The 21,209-nt window shown below is 36.7% G+C and overlaps 1 protein-coding gene across 1 annotated transcript; it reads right to left on the bottom strand.

The window, feature by feature from the left end:
• Positions 1-1,691: 1,691 nt before the first annotated feature.
• On the bottom strand, positions 1,692-20,127 carry LOC142347452 (trifunctional enzyme subunit beta, mitochondrial-like). Its single transcript, XM_075398934.1, has 8 exons — positions 19,949-20,127; positions 19,445-19,587; positions 18,895-19,029; positions 18,539-18,697; positions 10,082-10,380; positions 9,793-9,928; positions 2,259-2,498; positions 1,692-1,879 (listed from the first exon to the last, which is right to left on the bottom strand). The coding sequence occupies exons 1-8, from the start codon at positions 20,109-20,111 to the stop codon at positions 1,844-1,846; spliced, it is 1,311 nt and encodes a 436-aa protein (XP_075255049.1). The 5' UTR covers positions 20,112-20,127; the 3' UTR covers positions 1,692-1,843.
• Between the last annotated feature and the right edge of the window lie 1,082 nt (positions 20,128-21,209).

The raw sequence follows: 21,209 nt of genomic DNA, 5'->3' as shown, positions 1-21,209 counted from the left end.
AGAACCAGCTGACTGAGAGGATGACGCGGCTGTTCAAAAGATTGAAAAAGCACTTAAGCTATGTAAACAATCACAGATGAACGGTTCACAAAATTGATTTTCCACTCCTTTCAAAGTATCTAAGTTAAATTTGTAAAAACAGAGAATCAAAAAAAATTTCTGCTTTTCAAAACAGAATTTGATGCTTAACATTGAAGTCATATATCAAAGGTCAAACATTCAGCATAACACTATGTTTGACAATCTTTTTCAGATAGTACCTTTGGATTTCATGGATTATATAAGGAAATCGAGCAAGAACTTATAACGACCGTTCTTTTTCTCATTGAAGGGTGTGAATCATTTTTTAAAAAAAAGCCATAGCAACGGTTCCAAACACATTGAAACTGTTTCAAGAGTAACATTACCAAAATGCGGCATCTTGATATTGAAACTGTCAGTGATAATAAAGGAGAAATCGAGGAAAACTTTAACCATAAAAGGCCTATTTTTTCGAAACAATCTGCAATTTCTTTCAACTCAAACACTTTGAATTTATTATTCTTGTCCAGGTCTACTTTAATCGTCAATTAAATACTGCTCTTATTGTATGATTTCTTAGTTTTAATTGATTAAACATATGTGTGCTAAACCGTGTCCGGACAAAACAGTCCCAGACAAAACAGTCCCAGACAAAACAGTCCCAAATTGCAAAATATTCCCAGACAAAACAGTCCCAGACAAAATAGTCCCAAGAAACCAGACAAAACAGTCCCAGACAAAATAGTCCCAAATAAAATGTACCTAATGCCATTATACCCAATGTACTTTGAAATGTTCGTTCAATAATCCGACAACAAATTAGCAGTCGCTATTACCCGTATGTTTTAACATACTTAATGGCCATGGCCATGCCTCAGCGGCCCGTGGGACTTGATATGAAACTATCACAACCGAACATGGGATTAAATTATCCACTTGTTAAATCATACGTGTGAAAGCTATTATAATGGCCTTGGGACTATTTTGTCTGGGACTGTTTTGTCTGGTTTCTTGGGACTATTTTGTCTGGGACTGTTTTGTCTGGGAATATTTTGCTATTTGCGACTGTTTTGTCTGGGACTGTTTTGTCTGTTCACCGTGCTAAACATATGCTGGTAAAAATTGGAAGTATGTATTTCTGAATTAAAGATGATTAAACAAACATCTCAAGTAACCTTTTGATGTCTATTTAGCTCAAATTGAAGAACAGTAATGCAATACGCAATTAGTTTTGCAGTTTTGAATTAGTTTTGAAAATACGCATTTCACCAAAAACGGTATCTGAGAAACTGATGTGCAAAACTGTTTTACTCTGCAAGGCCTTTCTAATCATTACATTCATGTCTTTCCAAAATGAATATTTCGGGGAGTCAAGAAAAGACCGAACAAAACAAGCAGGCTAACATAGAGTTTCTTCACTCATTGCATGAGGTCAGAATTAGGAAGATACTTTAGGTCGAATTTTCCTGAAATGAATAAAACCCAAAAAAGGGCTAAGCACTTTTACCAGGAGCCGGAGCAAAGAGAAACGCGAGGCAAGCATAGTTCTCAGAGTTTTCGATTTTGGGGAGCTAATTTAAAAAGAAAAAAAACGTTTACCGGGTCCCCTCGTTGAAAATGACTTTGATCTATATTGAACGTTTTAAACTACAACACAAGTTGAAAAAGGATGAAGACAAAAATGAATTTGATCAATCTATGGTACACATTAAGTAATAGTTAGAAACTGTCCGCTGGGTCTTTCAATTTCTCACTCCTGAAGGGCATCTATAACTTTCTCTACTTCAATCGTGCTTCGACTAAATTTAATTTACTGCAGCTACTACTCTCCGTATCTTTCTACAATCATTGCATGTCCCTGAAACAAAAACTCTCAACATTAAGAATTTTTTCAAGAGCCACGCACGCAGAAATTTTGTGAAATAGTTTTACTCGAAAAAAAAGTATACTGATTTTTAAAATTGTCTCTCTTTAATCGGAAAACTCTGCCAGCAGGCATATAACTTATCTAGACCTTAAATCAAGAAAAATCAATCAATTCAAATCCGCAATCCGTGAACGTTATGCGTAAAAAAATCCACCTATTGAGAAAAAACATCGTTGTGAAGTAAATAAACATTACTTTGGCATTGTATTATGATCGATATTAAATTTTACAAAAATTATTCGACTGATTCCGTAGACTGGATCATTTCGAAAAAACGCCTCTATATATAAAACATTTAGAGACAAGTTACCTGTCCACCCGCAGCACAAGCAGCCACAAGTGCCCTTTTTCCACCTTCCTTCTGCAGTCTGTGAGCTGCCGTGATTACCAGTCGGACTCCAGTCGCTCCAAACGGGTGTCCAATTGAGAGGCTACCTCCCCACAAATTCAGTTTATCCATAGGTAACTCGCCAATTTTTCCGTTTGTTTTGATGTGATTCTTGCAAAAGTAATCCGAATTCAGAGCACGTAAGTTGGCCAGAACTTGACCCTAAACATGGGTAAAATGAAACTTTGACTCTATGGGCATCAACTACAATTTACAATTGAGCAATTACTTTCAGCGTTTACGTATACCTCAGGACCAGTGGCTTTGATCCTGGTATACCAGGATTTGATCCTAATGTATGATAGAATGCTAAGAACAAAGACACGATATGTTAAATGAATCATAATTAGCCTTTTTTGGTCTTTTTTTAGCATCTGGCAAAAACACACCTTAAATAGTGAATCTACAAATATGGCCGGCAGATTACAGGACTAGATGCGAAATAGACGTACCGTAACATACAGATAGATACAGAAATGAGTTGAAAAAGTCATGACCACAGCCTGAAAAAAAACAAAAAATTTATTTCAAAGGGGGTTGAGAAAATTTTTGGGTTGAAAAATTGCGTAATTAACGCAATCACCCGCAATTAAACACTCGGCTATCAGGCCCTTGTGATAGTTTATCTCACAATCGATTTGGTTTTAGCCCCAGAAAAAACTTCAGATTAAGGCAGTTTCGGTCACGCAAAACGCAAGAAATCAAGCCTGAAAACGTCAAACGAAAAAATGCTCTAGAGCAAATGTAAAACTAAATAGTGCGTAGGACGACGAAATAGAAAACATATCCGAAGAATTCCTGAAGCGACTAGGTAGGTCGGATTTTCACAAACAACACAGTAACTGCATCGAAAACCATTTTCTTGTCTTAAAACATAAGCTCACCAGATTTAAAGAAAATATTTGGCAAAAAGCATCTTGTCATAACGCCAAAGATTTAAGCAACGAACATCATTGAAACTAAAATAAAAGCGGCATCGTTCAGAAACCATTCAAAAAGATCCGCAAATATTTAATTCTACAGACAAAAAACTGCTGTGAAATCTTGATACTGCGAAATTTATTAGAGAGACATATGTGGTGACGTTGAAAAAGGGCCTCGATTCTTAGGATGAACAAAGAAGTCTTAGAAACCTAGAACTCTGCAATTGACTCTGCGGCTCAAAACATACATTGAAAGAGCATACGAGAGATAGTATTTGTAAAGAGTGAAAAAAAATAACAAAGGAAAATTTAAAGTCAAGAAAACACTAAATTTTACTATTTGGCCTCACAGCAATTAAGTCAAAAATGAGATATAATTCTTTTGTTCGAGCTGTTGCAAAATTCAGACCATCATGAAAAAGAAAAAGGAAACAAAAACACAAACGCATTTTATACCAATACCTAGTCCTGAGAATATTTGTAGAGAGTGATAGTTAAACAAATCTATTAAACATAACTGACTAATGTTGGGCGAATTGCTCTCAAACGACTCGCGAGCGGTTGGCTTCGGTAGTAGCCAGCTGTAGTCTTAGGGATGCTAGCATTAGGGAGGGGGTCTAACCGCTGTGTGTGTGTGTGTGTGTGGGGGGGGGGGGGGGTGGGGCAGCATTGGGGGAGTGGGGGAAGCCTTAAGGGACAAAGGGTCTTGAGGGGGGTGATGGCGAGGGAGTGTTTGACTGAGGGTGGTCAGGCTTTTAAGAAAAGGGACCACACTTCACACAATGAAATTGTCTCTTCAAAATAGCTTTGGTGAATTGCATTCTGAGTATAGTAAGGCTTAGGAATCTAAGAAAACTGAATGCCCTCCGAACGCTACCTGTCTAACCCAATTTTGAGGACAAAAAGTCAAATGGGTCAGACAAAAAATCGGGGAAGCGAAAAACCGCAAAAAAGACCACCGGACTAATACAATTGCTACAAACATCGTTTGAGAGCAATTTAACGGAATTGCTGTCAATATTCAGTAATGCAAGATATCAAATGGAAAAAATTGCAAACCAAGAAATGTCAAAAACCAAAATTCATAAAAATTTTTCAGTTTCAAAAAAAGTGTTCTTATTCGGTGTGCAGCTTCAGTTAGATTCTGAAGTTATACCTAATGCAGCATCTAAACTGAAAACTATTAATCTTGCCACTAATTTCAGCTAGCAACGGTTCCAATGAACTGCTATATTCAAATTCACTATGACTTAATGACCAGGCTTTATCGTATGTTGGGCGAATTGCTCTCAAACGACTCGCGAGCGGTTGGCTTCGGTAGTAGCCAGCTGTAGTCTCAGGGATGCTAGCATTAGGGAGGGGGTCTAACCGCTGTGTGTGTGTGTGGGGGGGTGGGGCAGCATTGGGGGAGTGGGGGAAGCCCTAAGGGACAAAGGGTCTTGAGGGGGGTGATGGCGAGGGAGTGTGTGACTGAGGGTGGTCAGGCTTTTAAGAAAAGGGACCACACTTCACACAATGAAATTGTCTCTTCAAAATAGCTTTGGTGAATTGCATTCTGAGTATAGTAAGGCTTAGGAATCTAAGAAAACTGAATGCCCTCCGAACGCTACCTGTCTAACCCAATTTTGAGGACAAAAAGTCAAATGGGTCAGACAAAAAATCGGGGAAGCGAAAAACCGCAAAAAAGACCACCGGACTAATACAATTGCTACAAACATCGTTTGAGAGCAATTTAACGGAATTGCTGTCAATATTCAGTAATACAAGATATCAAATGGAAAAAATTGCAAACCAAGAAATGTCAAAAACCAAAATTCATAAAAATTTTTCAGTTTCAAAAAAAGTTCTTATTCGGTGTGCAGCTTCAGTTAGATTCTGAAGTTATACCTAATGCAGCATCTAAACTGAAAACTATTAATCTTGCCACTAATTTCAGCTAGCAACGGTTCCAATGAACTGCTATATTCAAATTCACTATGACTTAATGACCAGGCTTTATCGTATGTTGGGCGAATTGCTCTCAAACGACTCGCGAGCGGTTGGCTTCGGTAGTAGCCAGCTGTAGTCTCAGGGATGCTAGCATTAGGGAGGGGGTCTAACCGCTCTGTGTGTGTGTGTGTGTGTGTGTGTGTGGGGTGGGGCAGCATTGGGGGAGTGGGGAGGAGCCTTAAGGGACAAAGGGTCTTGAGGGGGGTGATGGCGAGGGAGTGTGTGACTGAGGGTGCTCAGGCTTTTAAGAAAAGGGACCACACTTCACACAATGAAATTGTCTCTTCAAAATAGCTTTGGTGAATTGCATTCTGAGTATAGTAAGGCTTAGGAATCTAAGAAAACTGAATGCCCTCCGAACGCTACCTGTCTAACCCAATTTTGAGGACAAAGTCAAATGGGTCAGACAAAAAATCGGGGAAGCGAAAAACCGCAAAAAAGACCACCGGACTAATACAATTGCTACAAACATCGTTTGAGAGCAATTAAACAGAATTGCTGTCAATATTCAGTAATGCAAGATATCAAATGGAAAAAATTGCAAACCAAGAAATGTCAAAAACCAAAATTCATAAAAATTTTTCAGTTTCAAAAAAGTGTTCTTATTCGGTGTGCAGCTTCAGTTAGATTCTGAAGTTATACCTAATGCAGCATCTAAACTGAAAACTATTAATCTTGCCACTAATTTCAGCTAGCAACGGTTCCAATGAACTGCTATATTCAAATTCACTATGACTTAATGACCGGGCTTTATCGTATCACTTTTCTTTTGATTTTTCTCTTTTGACATTGAACTTATTCAATACCTTGAGTAATTCAATGAGTGAAAGAATTTGAAATTCAGTTGAAACACGAGTGGTGTAAGTCACGGGTCAAACGTGAAAACTGTGACTTAAGTAAAACGAAAAACGTGATCAAAGTGAGTGAATTAAAAAAAGGAGAGCGCCTGACTAATATCGGTTGAGAGGCTGACGGCGGTAATTAAACAAATAAATTGGACATGAATAGCCCAAATCGGATTAGCATAAGTACAATTTTATGAAAACAAAATTATACCAGGATTTGATCCTAATGTATGATAGAATGCTAAGAACAAAGACACGATATGTTAAATGAATCATAATTAGCCTTTTTTGGTCTTTTTTTAGCATCTGGCAAAAACACACCTTAAATAGTGAATCTACAAACATGGCCGGCAGATTACAGGACTAGATGCGAAATAGACGTGCCCTAACATACAGATAGATACAGAAATGAGTTGAAAAAGTCATGACCACCGCCTGAAAAAAAAACAAAAAATTTATTTCAAAGGGGGTTGAGAAAATTTTTGGGTTGAAAAGTTGCGTAATTAACGCAATCACCCGCAATTAAACACTCGGCTATCAGGCCCTTGTGATAGTTTATCTCACAATCGGTTTGGTTTTAGCCCCAGAAAAAACTTCAGATTAAAGCAGTTTCGGTCACGCAAAACGCAAGAAATCAAGCCTGAAAACGTCAAACGAAAAAATGCTCTAGAGCAAATGTAAAACTAAATAGTGCGCAGGACGACGAAATAGAAAACATATCCGAAGAATTCCTGAAGCGACTCGGCAGGTCGGATTTTCACAAACAACACAGTAACTGCATCGAAAACCATTTTCTTGTCTTAAAACATAAGCTCACCAGATTTAAAGAAAATATTTGGCAAAAAGCATCTTGTCATAACGCCTAAGATTTAAGCAACGAACATCATTGAAACTAAAATAAAAGCGGCATCGTTCAGAAACCATTCAAAAAGATCCGCAAATATTTAATTCTACAGACAAAAAACTGCTGTGAAATCTTGATACTGCGAAATTTATTAGAGAGACATATGTGGTGACGTTGAAAAAGGGCCTCGATTCTTAGGATGAACAAAGAAGTGTTAGAAACCTAGAACTCTGCAATTGACTCTGCGGCTCAAAACATACATTGAAAGAGCATACGAGAGATAGTATTTGTAAAGAGTGAAAAAAAATAACAAAGGAAAATTTAAAGTCAAGAAAACACTAAATTTTACTATTTGGCCTCACAGCAATTAAGTCAAAAATGAGATATAATTCTTTTGTTCGAGCTGTTGCAAAATTCAGACCATCATGAAAAAGAAAAAGGAAACAAAAACACAAACGCATTTTATACCAATACCTAGTCCTGAGAAGATTTGTAGAGAGTGATAGTTAAACAAATCTATTAAACATAACTGACTAATGTTGGGCGAATTGCTCTCAAACGACTCGCGAGCGGTTGGCTTCGGTAGTAGCCAGCTGTAGTCTTAGGGATGCTAGCATTAGGGAGGGGGTCTAACCGCTGTGTGTGTGTGTGGGGGGGGGGGGTGGGGCAGCATTGGGGGAGTGGGGGGAGCCTTAAGGGACAAAGGGTCTTGAGGGGGGTGATGGCGAGGGAGTGTGTGACTGAGGGTGGTCAGGCTTTTAAGAAAAGGGACCACACTTCACACAATGAAATTGTCTCTTCAAAATAGCTTTGGTGAATTGCATTCTGAGTATAGTAAGGCTTAGGAATCTAAGAAAACTGAATGCCCTCCGAACGCTACCTGTCTAACCCAATTTTGAGGACAAAAAGTCAAATGGGTCAGACAAAAAATCGGGGAAGCGAAAAACCGCAAAAAAGACCACCGGACTAATACAATTGCTACAAACATCGTTTGAGAGCAATTTAACGGAATTGCTGTCAATATTCAGTAATGCAAGATATCAAATGGAAAAAATTGCAAACCAAGAAATGTCAAAAACCAAAATTCATAAAAATTTTTCAGTTTCAAAAAAAGTGTTCTTATTCGGTGTGCAGCTTCAGTTAGATTCTGAAGTTATACCTAATGCAGCATCTAAACTGAAAACTATTAATCTTGCCACTAATTTCAGCTAGCAACGGTTCCAATGAACTGCTATATTCAAATTCACTATGACTTAATGACCAGGCTTTATCGTATGTTGGGCGAATTGCTCTCAAACGACTCGCGAGCCGTTGGCTTCGGTAGTAGCCAGCTGTAGTCTTAGGGATGCTAGCATTAGGGAGGGGGTCTAACCGCTGTGTGTGTGTGTGTGTGTGTGTGTGTGGGGTGGGGCAGCATTGGGGGAGTGGGGGGGAGCCTTAAGGGACAAAGGGTCTTGAGGGGGGTGATGGCGAGGGAGTGTGTGACTGAGGGTGGTCAGGCTTTTAAGAAAAGGGACCACACTTCACACAATGAAATTGTCTCTTCAAAATAGCTTTGGTGAATTGCATTCTGAGTATAGTAAGGCTTAGGAATCTAAGAAAACTGAATGCCCTCCGAACGCTACCTGTCTAACCCAATTTTGAGGACAAAAAGTCAAATGGGTCAGACAAAAAATCGGGGAAGCGAAAAACCGCAAAAAAGACCACCGGACTAATACAATTGCTACAAACATCGTTTGAGAGCAATTAAACGGAATTGCTGTCAATATTCAGTAATGCAAGATATCAAATGGAAAAAATTGCAAACCAAGAAATGTCAAAAACCAAAATTCATAAAAATTTTTCAGTTTCAAAAAAAGTGTTCTTATTCGGTGTGCAGCTTCAGTTAGATTCTGAAGTTATACCTAATGCAGCATCTAAACTGAAAACTATTAATCTTGCCACTAATTTCAGCTAGCAACGGTTCCAATGAACTGCTATATTCAAATTCACTATGACTTAATGACCGGGCTTTATCGTATCACTTTTCTTTTGATTTTTCTCTTTTGACATTGAACTTATTCAATACCTTGAGTAATTCAATGAGTGAAAGAATTTGAAATTCAGTTGAAACACGAGTGGTGTAAGTCACGGGTCAAACGTGAAAACTGTGACTTAAGTAAAACGAAAAACGTGATCAAAGTGAGTGAATTAAAAAAAGGAGAGCGCCTAAATAATATCGGTTGAGAGGCTGACGGCGGTAATTAAACAAATAAATTGGACAAGAATAGCCCAAATCGGATTAGCATAAGTACAATTTTATGAAAACAAAAACAACTCACGTTACACAGATGCATTCAGTGCATGAATTATCAAAGTTGCCATATGCGCTGATTTTTGAAAAAAAAGTCCGCTTAAAGATGCAAAACTGAAGAAATCAATCAATTCAAAAATTAACCAAAATGAGAGTATGTGCCCACTTTCAATTGAAACGCATGAGTACGCTCTCAAAAAATAGTGTGCCATTAATTTCAGATTGTTTCATTAATACAGCACTGACTAAAAAAATATTTCCACAACAAATTAAAAGCAAAAAACTGGGACACTTGGACAAAAAAACGGTAAAAGGTTACTGATATGCACCATTATCATGTCAAAGAATCATTCAATGAACGCAGCGCATGGTCAAAAAAACTTCTCTCGCACAGAAAAAACTTTGTTCACACGGCAGTTTTACCTACTTTCGCTTTTAGGTCAAAACGCCGTCTGAACGCATATTACTTCCGGTTGACAAACCAAAAATTGTAAAAAAGCAAGAGCACCGAAATAGAGCTAAGCTCAGCTTACAGCTATAAAAGCTTTGGCCTGTCACTTACTGCAAAAGCTTCGTGCAACTCAAAAACGTCAAAATCAGTTAACTTCAGTCCAGTTTTGGTCAGCAGTTTGACAATGGCGTATGCAGGTCCCAACAACAACTGGTCTTTGGGATCTTGTGACACAAACACGTAGTCTCTGAAACAGACAGCGACTCAAAGGAATATTTCTGCAATATTCGTAAACACAAAAATACTCAATGTTTTAATATCAATCAACGCAAAATGATATCTCCGCATCATTCTGACGGCCTCAATAATTTTGATTAAACATCATCTACAGTTTCCAAACCTTAGGTAGGCTTTCGGTTTCATTCCCAACTTCTTGGCTTTGTCCTCACTCGTGATCAGAGCAGCTGAAGCTCCGTCAGTCAAGAATGAGGCATTTGCCGCCGTTATAGTACCCTGGGGCCCCTTGATGAAGGCGGCCCTTAATTTGCCCATCTGTTCAGCGGTGGAAGGTCGGATTCCATTGTCTGTAGACACTGGCTCTGGTAAGTTGGGAACGTAGTAGTGAGCCATTCTGTCCTTCAGCAGTCCCTCTTTGGAGGCTTTATCCGCAAAGTTGTGAGACCTAGCGGCGTACTCATCCTATAACAACAGCTGCTGGCTGATATAGTAGCTGACTTTATTATTTGCATAAAGTTCTCGAAACAACTTGTTTGAAAGCATATTAAATCGCCAACATCTTAACAGTGAAAAAAAGGTTCAAGGCCGTCACATAGTTTCCACTTGATAAAGATTATTTTTTATCATTCCAACGACTTCTGTAATTTCATGTTTCAAGCAAAAAAATCGCTTGAAACTGACCTCAACAGCAATTCTTTCATCAATGTTTCACGCATTATCAAAACCAAAGTAGCTTCCAAACAGCTCATATACATTGAGCAAGACAATTGCATAGGCAAAAATGTAGACAATTTATGGAACCAAATATTGAACTAATACACTTTTTTGATAGTTTCCTTGAAAATTCGAAACTTGTACCAATGACAGTTTAAAAGAAGTTTCACGGCTGTCAAATAGATAGTTTCTACTAAAAGCAGAAAACCAGGAGACAAAAATTTAGATAAAACCTAACAGAAAAATTTAGGTATATAGAGGATTGTTTTGATCAATTTTGTTTGCAATCTTTGAGATCTTTGGGAACTCACGTGACGGGGGGCGCACGGTGGGAGTTGAGCGCGCTGGGTTACAGGTGGAACAAGGTGCAGGGGTGAGGATGGGGGTGGGTTGAAGCTTGTTGAAGGCATCTTGATCAAATAAACTCAATCTACTTTAAAAACAAAATTTACCAGGAAGGCAAAAGAAAACTATAGATAGAAAGCATAAAATCATTTATAACGAAAACCCACCCAGAAAAATTTTCAGAGAACTAATCAGTTGTTTCGGTAGCAAGATCAGTCATAAATATCTATACAGTAAATCCAAAGAATTCTTTGAACCGCATTGCAATAAAAGAAATCAACAGCGAAAATGAAACTAAAATAAGGCGAAATCTTGAACTCTTCTCAGGACGTCCAAAAAGCAGCGCAAACCAATATTTTATGGCAACAATTCACCATAGATATATACGAGAAATAAAAAGGAGCCAAATACTGGAATGGACACATGGCAAAAATTAGGAGGCCATTTCCATAATTTTGAGAATTGAAAATGGGAATAAAAATGGGAAAGGAAAAAAATTAAAAAAAAACAGGGAAATATCAATATTTAAACTAGGATGCTTTTTATTTAAAAAAATGAGAACAAGCGGTGAAAACTACAATCAAGAAACCGAGACATCAAGAAAATTTGTCATAAAAATGCTATAATGAAACAAATTTTCAATGAACTCCAAAAACTTAAACAACTTAAACAAACATAGCTAGCAGATTGCCAGAAAATAGCCGAAATAGTTTTGTAGATCTGCAATTTCAAAAAAACAGTAACGGAGACAGACAAAAAATGGTGTTTTGATTGAAGGCTGAGATGCTATATTTTGATTAAGAATCTGTTTAAGTCATAGCTGCCTCTACCAGCTGCTCTAAAAACCTTCATTTAGAGTGACATATCCAATTGACCTTATCTCTTTGAATTAAAGTAAACAAAAGTCAATTTCAAAGTGAGGAGGTCATTTTTGATAGTGAGGTAAGTCACGTGTGACCAAAAAATTAATCACCCGAATGAACAAAAAACCCGCTCCACTTAGAGCGGAAAATGACGTCTTGCACGCGTTTAGGTTGAAATTGCATGAATTACTGATTTTGGTTTGTAGGACAAAACGCTGTCTGAACACAGTACTTCCGGTACGAAAAAAAAACAACAATCCTCCTCTAGTTGCGATAAAAACACTTAATAGCTCCGTTCCGCTTTCGCTATCTCAGCCATTTAAAAAGTGGCGATATATATGAGAACAATCAAAATTATTACCAAACAGTACATAAAAACAATTGCAGAGGGCAATAATGATTCAAAACTAAGGTCTGCTACTCAATCATAAAATCAATGTTTTGGCGGCGAAAGTTTTAGTTTTGCAATTTTTTTTACCTCTGGCTCGAAAGCACAGATTTTTTTAGAGACTCATCTCTACTGAAACGCTTGAACGAAGCTCAGCAAAAGCAGCCACCACCTGTTGGCAGCAACCTGCAATCTCTATGGGGGTTAAAAATCAAAGTTGAATGTTTTAAACTAAATTGCAACGAAATGTTTCTGATTTTCGAAAATTACCATTATAACTCCTCGTGGGTTAGCAGAAGTTTATATTCTAACTACTCTCCTAACTCAAGAATTACGCAAAATCAGTTGTCGCTTTTGATTCGAAAATAATTTTGCATGTCAAATATCCCCTTTAGAGCTCAGTAGGCTCATCAGTGCCAAGCTAAGCTCACATTCGAATACAAATGATAGACAAAAAAACGTTTTCTTTGAAGGCTGAGATGTTATATTTTGGTTAGGAATCTGTTTAATTTTTAGCTGCCTCTGTCAGCTGCCCTTAAATAACCTTCATTTAAAGTGACATATCCACTTGACCTTATCTCTTAAAGTAAACAGAGTAAACAAAAGTCAATTTCAAAGCGAGGAAATCATTTTTGATAGTGAGGTAAGTCACGTGTGACCAAAAAATTAATCACCCGAATGAACGAAAAACCCGCTCCACTTAGAGCGGAAAATGACGTCATGCACGCGTTTAAGTTGAAATTGCATGAATTACTGATTTTGGTTTGTAGGACAAAACGCTGTCTGAACACAGTACTTCCGGTACGAAAAAAAAACAACAATCCTCCTCTAGTTGCGATAAAAACACTTAATAGCTCAGTTCCGCTTTCGCTATCTCAGCCATTTAAAAAGTGGCGATATATATGAGAAAAATCAAAATTATTACCAAACAGTACATAAAAACAATTGCAGAGGGCAATAATGATTCAATACTAAGGTCTGGTACTCGATCATAGAATCAATGTTTTGGTGGCAAAAAATTTACTATTGCAATTTTTTTTACCTGTAGCTCTAAAGCACAGATTATTTTAGAGACTCATCTCTACTGAAAGGCTTGAACGAAGCTCAGCAAAAGCAGCCACCACCTGTTGGCAGCAACCTGCAATCTCTATGGGGGTTAAAAATTAAAGTTGAATGTTTTAAACTAAATTGCAAAGAAATGTTTCTGATTTTCGAAAATTACCATTATAACTCCTCGTGGGTTAGCAGAAGTTTATATTCTAACTACTCTCCTAACTCAAGAATTACGCAAAATCAGTTGTCGCCTTTGATTCGAAAATAATTTTGCAAGTCAAATATCCCCTTTAGAGCTCAGTAAGCTCATCTGTGCCAAGCTAAGCTCACTTTCGAATACAAAAGATGGACAAAAAAAGCGTTTTCTTTGAAGGCTGAGATGTTATATTTTGGTTAGTAATCTGTTTAAGTTTTAGCTGCCTCTGTCAGCTGCCCTTAAATAGCCTTCATTTAAAGTGACATATCCACTTGACCTTATCTCTTAAAGTAAACAAAGTAAACAAAGTCAATTTCAAAGTGAGGAAGTCATTTTTAGAGTAAGTCTCGTGTGACCAAAATTTAATCATTCGAATGAAGAAAAAACCCGCTCCACTAGGAGTGAAAATGACGTCACGCACGCATTTCAGTTGAAATTGCATGAACGAATGGACAAAAAGTGGTTGTGACGTCATATGGTCGTAATAGAAATCTTGACGAAAAAAATATAGTAGGAAAGGTCCTAACGTACAATTCAAAGAAATTTCATTGACTAAACAAAAAAGTGGACCTAGAACGGGCTATGAGTAATTGAGAAAAACAATTCTAAAAAACCAGATCAAAAAACAAAAAAAAAACAAAATCAATGTCAAAATGCCGCATTTGAACAAAAAACCACTAGCTTGAAATGGAAATTTGATTGAAACAAAAAATTGAACTATTAATGAATGAACAAAACTATAATGAACTATGAATGGATTGGGAATACCATTTAAGACTTATAGGAACGAAGTTCAAGTAGCGGGCATCTAAAATTGGGCTTTAATTTTTTATACTTACTCTGTTCATTTTGAATTGCTTTGCTGAGCAACTGATGTTCAAACTCACTTTTAGCAGAATGAGAGAAGAGAGAAACTAGCCTAGAGAAGTCAAAAAGATTTCACGCAAAATGTTGAAAAGGCGGCAAAATGAGGTAAAGCGAAACATTTTTTATTCGACGAAGTAAAAAAACATAGCAGGACAAGTCCTGACGAACAATTCAAAGAACTTTCATTGACTAAGCAAACATCTAGACCTTAAAAGGACTATGAGCGAATTGGAACAACCAATTTAAAAAAATCAGATAAAAAAAGGCAGAAAATCAATGTCAAAATGTCGCATGTCAAGAAAAAAAATCACTAGCTTGAAATGGAAATTTGGTTCAAACAAAAAATTAGGTCCGGAATGAACTAAGAGTGGATTGGGAAGACCATTTAGAAAAAAATCGGATCCAAAAATAGAAAAAACAGTAAAAATCAAAGTGAAATTGCCGCATGTGAACAAAAAATCATTAGAAAGCGATACTTTGTTCAATCACCGTTTTCTCATTCTACTTAAAAATTAGAGCGAAAAAACTTTACGCCGCAAAACCACCCGCTCATTCGCTCCACATTCTGCTTTGGACTGACCCAAATCACTGCTCCAATTGGACTTCAAAAATCGTGAAAATGTGTGAACAGATCTAAAGAAAGCGCCCCAATACAATTCAAATTCTTTGAACTGTAAAAAACCTAGAGAAGCCCAACAATATCCCGAAATATTGTTGTGCGGCTATTAAAAAATAAATTTATTATCGGTAAAAAAACTTTTGAATCCCAGACGCCGAGAAGAAAGGCTCATTCTAGTTAATGAAACCAACAAAATTTTTAAAAAAGTGACCAAAATCATCGAAATTGGTTTTGTATACGTACCAATTTATAATTATAACAGGCAATTATATTTATAAATTAAATTGTTAAAAACTGAGGAATGCAATGCCTGACATTATTAAAAAACGTTTATAAGCATAATGTTTAACAAAGAATGCTTTCAAAAATCTGAAATAAAGGAAATCTCAAAAACACCAAAAATAATTAAAAAATGAAAAACATGAGCCAATTTTGTCCTCAGAACTTGTTATTGGGCTCTAAAAACAGTATTATCAATTGCCGAGGATCAGATAATACTGCACCTTCGGTCAAAGAACAGTTATCAAACTCAATACGTCATTATCTAAGGCTGCTAATGACCAAAAAGCTTCTCTCGCTCAGCATAAATCAGTTCACATGGCAATTTTACTGACTTTGGCTTGTAGGTCAAAACGCTGCCTGAAAACAGTACTTCCGGTAAGAAAAAAAAACAAAAATCCTCTTCTAGTTGCGATAAAAACACTTAATAGCTCCGTTCCGCTTTCGCTATCTCAGCCATTTAGAAAGTGGCGATATATATGAGAACAATCAAAATTATTACCAAACAGTACCTAAAAACAATTGCAGAGGGCAATAATGATTCAATACTAAGGTCTGGTACTCGATCATAGAATCAATGTTTTGGTGGCAAAAAATTTACTATTGAAATTTTTTTTACCTATAGCTCTAAAGCACAGATTATTTTAGAGACTCATCTCTACTGAAAGGCTTGAACGAAGCTCAGCAAAAGCAGTCACCACCTGTTGGCAAAAACCTGCATTCTCTATTGCGGTTCAAAATAAAGTTCAATGTTTTAAACTAAATTGCATCGAGAATGTGCGTTTCTCATTTCCGAAAATGACCATTATAACTCCTCGTGGGTTAGCAGAAGAATTTTATATTCTAACTACTCTTCTGACTCAAGAAATACACGAAATCAGTTGTCGCCTTTGATTCGAAAAAAACTTTGCATGCCAAATATCCCCTTTAGAGCTCAGTAAGCTCATCAGTGCTTAGCTAAACTCACTTTCGAATACAAAAGATAGAACAAAAAATAGCGTTTTCTTTGAAGGCTGAGATGTTATATTTTGGTTAAGAATCTCTTAAGGTTTTAGCTGCCTCTGTCAGCTGCCCTTAAATAACCTTCATTTAAAGTGACATATCCACTTGACCTTATCTCTTAAAGTAAACAGAGTAAACAAAAGTCAATTTCAAACTGAGGAAGTCATTTTTGAGAGTGAGGTAAGTCTTGTGTGACCAAAAATTTAATCATGCGAATGAACAAAAAACCCGCACCACTAGGAGTGAAAAACGACGTCACGCCCGCATTTCAGTTGAACTTGCATGACCGAAGGGACAAAAAGTGGTTGTGACGTCATATCGTCGTAATAAAAATCTTGACGACGAAATAGAAAAAACATAGGACAGGTCCTGACGTACAATTCAAAGAATTTTCATTGACTAAACAAAAAGGTAGACCTAGAACGGGCTATGAGTGAATTGAGAAAAACAATGCTAAAAAACCAGATGAAAAAAACAAAATCAATGTCAAAATGCCGCATTTGAACAAAAAACCACGAGCGTGAAATGGAAATTTGGTTCAAACATAAAATTAGGCCCGGAATGAACTAAGAGTGGATTGGGAAGACCATTTAGAAAAAAATCGGATCCAAAAATAGAAAAAACAGTAAAAATCAAACTGAAATTGCCCCATGTGAACAAAAAATCACTAGAAAGCGAAAATTTGTTCAATCAACATTTTCTCATTCTACTTAAAATTAAGAGCGAAAAAACTTCACGCCGCAAAACCACTCGTTCATTCGCTCCACATTCTGCTTCGGACTGACCCAAATCACTGCTCGAATTGGACGACTTCAAAAATCGTGAAAATGTGTGAACAGATCTTAAAAAAAGACAGCCCCCCAATACAATTCAAATTCTTTGAACTGTAAAAAACCAAGAGAAGGCCAATAATATCCCGATTTATCGTTGTGCGGCTATTAAAAAATAAATTTATTGTCGATAACAAAAACATTTGAATCCTTGGCGCCGAGGGGAAAGGCTCATTCTAGTTAATGAAACCAATAAAATGTTGAAAAAAGTGACCAAAATCATCGAAATTGGTTTTGTATACGTACCAATTTATAATTATAACAGGCAATTATAATTATAACATTAATTGTTAAAAACTGAGGAATGCAATGCCTGATATTATTAAAGGACGTTCACATGCATAATGTTTACAAGAGAATGCTTTCGAAAATCTGAAATTAAGGAAATGTCGAAAACACCAAAAATAATTAAAAATTGAAAAACATTAGCCAATTTTGTCCTCAGAACTTGTTATTGGGCTCTAAAAACAGTATTATCAATTGCCGAGGATCAGATAATACTGCACCTTCGGTCAAAGAACAGTTATCAAACTCAATACGTCATTATTTAAGGCTGCTAATGACCAAAAAGCTTCTCTCGCTCAGCATAAATCAGTTCACATGGCAATTTTACTGACTTTGGCTTGTAGGTCAAAACGCTGCCTGAAAACAGTACTTCCGGTAAGAAAAAAAAACAAAAATCCTCTTCTAGTTGCGATAAAAACACTTAATAGCTCCGTTCCGCTTTCGCTATCTCAGCCATTTAGAAAGTGGCGATATATATGAGAAAAATCAAAATTATTACCAAACAGTACATAAAAACAATTGCAGAGGGCAATAATGATTCAATACTAAGGTCTGGTACTCGATCATAGAATCAATGTTTTGGTGGCAAAAAATTTACTATTGCAATTTTTTTTACCTGTAGCTCTAAAGCACAGATTATTTTAGAGACTCATCTCTACTGAAAGGCTTGAACGAAGCTCAGCAAAAGCAGCCACCACCTGTTGGCAGCAACCTGCAATCTCTATGGGGGTTAAAAATTAAAGTTGAATGTTTTAAACTAAATTGCAAAGAAATGTTTCTGATTTTCGAAAATTACCATTATAACTCCTCGTGGGTTAGCAGAAGAAGTTTATATTCTAACTACTCTCCTAACTCAAGAATTACGCAAAATCAGTTGTCGCCTTTGATTCGAAAATAATTTTGCATGTCAAATATCCCCTTTAGAGCTCAGTAAGCTCATCAGTGCCAAGCTAAGCTCACTTTCGAACACAAAAGATAGAAGAACTGATACATACATTCAGTAGATTGGTAAAAAAAAGGTACGAAATAAGAATGGTAGGGAAAACTGATGGAACTAGTGATAAAGATAGTTTGAACACTAAAAAAATGTGTGCCCATAGCTACAAGGGTCTCGTAGCTAGAAAGCTCGTGGTACGGTCTTGGTTTATCACAGTTTTGAGTATCTAAAGAATTGCGGACCTGGTCTCTTCTGGAAACGGAGAATGCTGCACACAATCTATCTGCAGAGTGACCCATTGTCTCATTGGTGGAAAACTCTGCCACTGCCGGGAGGTCTGGCTTGTGAATGTTTTTGAGCAGAAATAGTAATAGCTGCGCCTGAGCTTGCATACCCTTAGCCTAAAACAGCAGTCTTGTATTGAAACAGATTTGCGTAGATCAGGCATGACAGTGCAACAGTAATTTAATTTTTAAAATCAATCTCTCCTTGTGACTAACAAATTTAATACCATCTCAAATCTTTCAAATCATCTTCAGAATCACATAAGCAGCAGAATTTTTCAGGAGATCGTCAACAGCATTTTAGTCAAGTTCACCTTCTGACTTGCAAGCATTTTAGCTCTGCTGGCTCTGTTGTATCTGATTGGCACATCTGACATGAAATCAACACCCCCTGCAACCCCACACTCGATCTGCCCCGAGTGAATCTGGTCCACAATTGAGCTGATAGCCTGACAAAAGCAATTTATAATTTTAACGACAAAATTATTTTAACTACACCACTGTCTGCTGCTGTTGTTGTTGAAAATCCTTTTCTTTGTGAGCTTCTTTGGGAACTAATTTGCATCCTCTGTTATAAAATATTATGCTTAATGCACAAACTTTCTTTGTATTTTCAAGTACATGTACATGTGAAATCTTCAGCTTCGATTGATCTATAAACATCACTAAATTGACAGTTCAATTCTCATGCAGAAAAACACCAATCGCTATAGGCTACACGGATGGGGACTCTTAATATGATTAAAATCACTAAAAAGCTAACTCAGGCACCTTTGTTGTCACCATCTAAAGTTCATGAATCATTCAGATGTCTTTTTTGTCAAGATACTATACTTTTCACTGATACAGATGTGTAAGTATAACCTGGTTAGAAGAGATGCATGCTTGAGTGACAGTGTGGCAGGGAATGTTGTTGGGCAGCCCGGCAGACAGGAGAGCCTCGCGAGCAACGTTGCTCGTCTTCACCTCTTGGATCACTGTTCCCACAACACAGTGCTCAATCTCACCTGCATTCACCTCATCAATTATGAATCAGATCAATAGTGACATAACGAGAAAAACTTACATATTGCTGTTTACTAGTTGTGCTAACATTGATGATTAATGGTTATGCATCAAAGCAAACTTGCAACCCATCAACGTCCATTAAAGTCAATTAATTGTAAGTCTGAATATCAAACATTGAGCTAGTTTCTTGAGCTCAGATCCAAGATCTAACTTCTAAAATCTTCCCGAAAATTGTGGCTTTTCGGGCTGATGTACCCAACTCGTCGACCGAAAATTTTCGCATAGCGTCAATTTTCGCAAGCCGGTAAATCGAGTTTTAAGTAACACTGTTGGTTTAAAATCTACAAAAAATAGACAAACTTGTAGGAACTTTGGTTTTCTTGACGAGGTCCAGCAACGCAGCCCTTTGCAGGTCATGTGGCATCAGGTTTTTATAGTGTGAGCCAGAAGTTGCAAATGGCGTCCTGGAGGCATCAATGATTACTGCAGCTTTTTGGAAAACCCGCCCGCTGAGACGAACCATAATGATTGGATTTACTATATCTGAAAATAACACAGATTATGTCCAGAGGCGTTTCAACAAATTAGCTCAGCATCATATTAGGAGTTTATGTGAACAAATAGATTGATTCCATTGATTATCTTTTCTCCGCAAAATGAGATATGATATGACTCCGCAAAAGGAGTTATGACCTCAACTTAAAAATGAACTTTCAAAAAGTGGGGTTCAAAAAATGAACAATTCTCCTAAGCATTTTTTTAAACAGAAGAAAAAGATTTTTTTAATACTATTTTCGAGCTCTTTTTCTTCCTAATAACTATTTTAGGCTTTTGTTTGTTTGTTTTACAAATGATTTTTGACCTAACTAAAACAAAAAACTTTTTATGTTTTTTTTCTTTGAAACCATAAATAAACTTAATAAAAACTATTTTGTAACAACCGTGATACTCCTTAGGTACAAGAAAACTACAGAAAACGGTTAAAAAAGGGAAAAATTGAATAATTTCGATTATTTCTTTTTGTGGTTTCTCTGGCTTCTCGAAAAAACTTATATGCGGAAAAATTAAGAACTCTGTAACAAATACTATTTGATTCAACTCCGAGGTCTGAGAACATATTTTAACTTTTTTGAATTACCAAAGAGAAAGATCGAAAGTTTTTATTGTTCCGTTCCACTTTAGTGGGGGAGGAAATATATACTCAAATCGGTTTTTTTTTGTTCAGTTAATTTTGGCCGATCGATATAATCATCGTAGAGAGTTGTGAGTGGTATCATTAAAAAGCTCGCCCAGCGTAGAATATTGAATTAAAAAGATTTTTTTAATTTTTGCTTATTATAGGGAGTTATCGAGGTTTAAATTTTGTAAATATTTGACGTAATTCATCTGTTTTTGTTCACATTTTCGGTATTTTTGACCTAATTTTCGTCAATTTTGCTAAAATTTGTTCAAATTTTTTGCTATAGTAATATTGATTTCATCTCTAAAGATAAAGGAGGTTTGCTGAATATTTTGATCTGAGTTTTTTTCGCTAGAATTTTAGAAAAATTTTTCAAAAATCGATTTTTTTTCGGGACCAAATTTGTTTTTTTAGCCTACTTATCTTAAATTTGCAGGGAAG

Source organism: Convolutriloba macropyga, chromosome 1, assembly GCF_964194025.1.
Source record: "Convolutriloba macropyga chromosome 1, txConMacr16.3, whole genome shotgun sequence".
NCBI lineage: Eukaryota > Metazoa > Xenacoelomorpha > Acoela > Convolutidae > Convolutriloba > Convolutriloba macropyga.
Note: the sequence above shows the minus strand (reverse complement) of the source record. Positions and strands in the feature narration are given on the sequence as shown.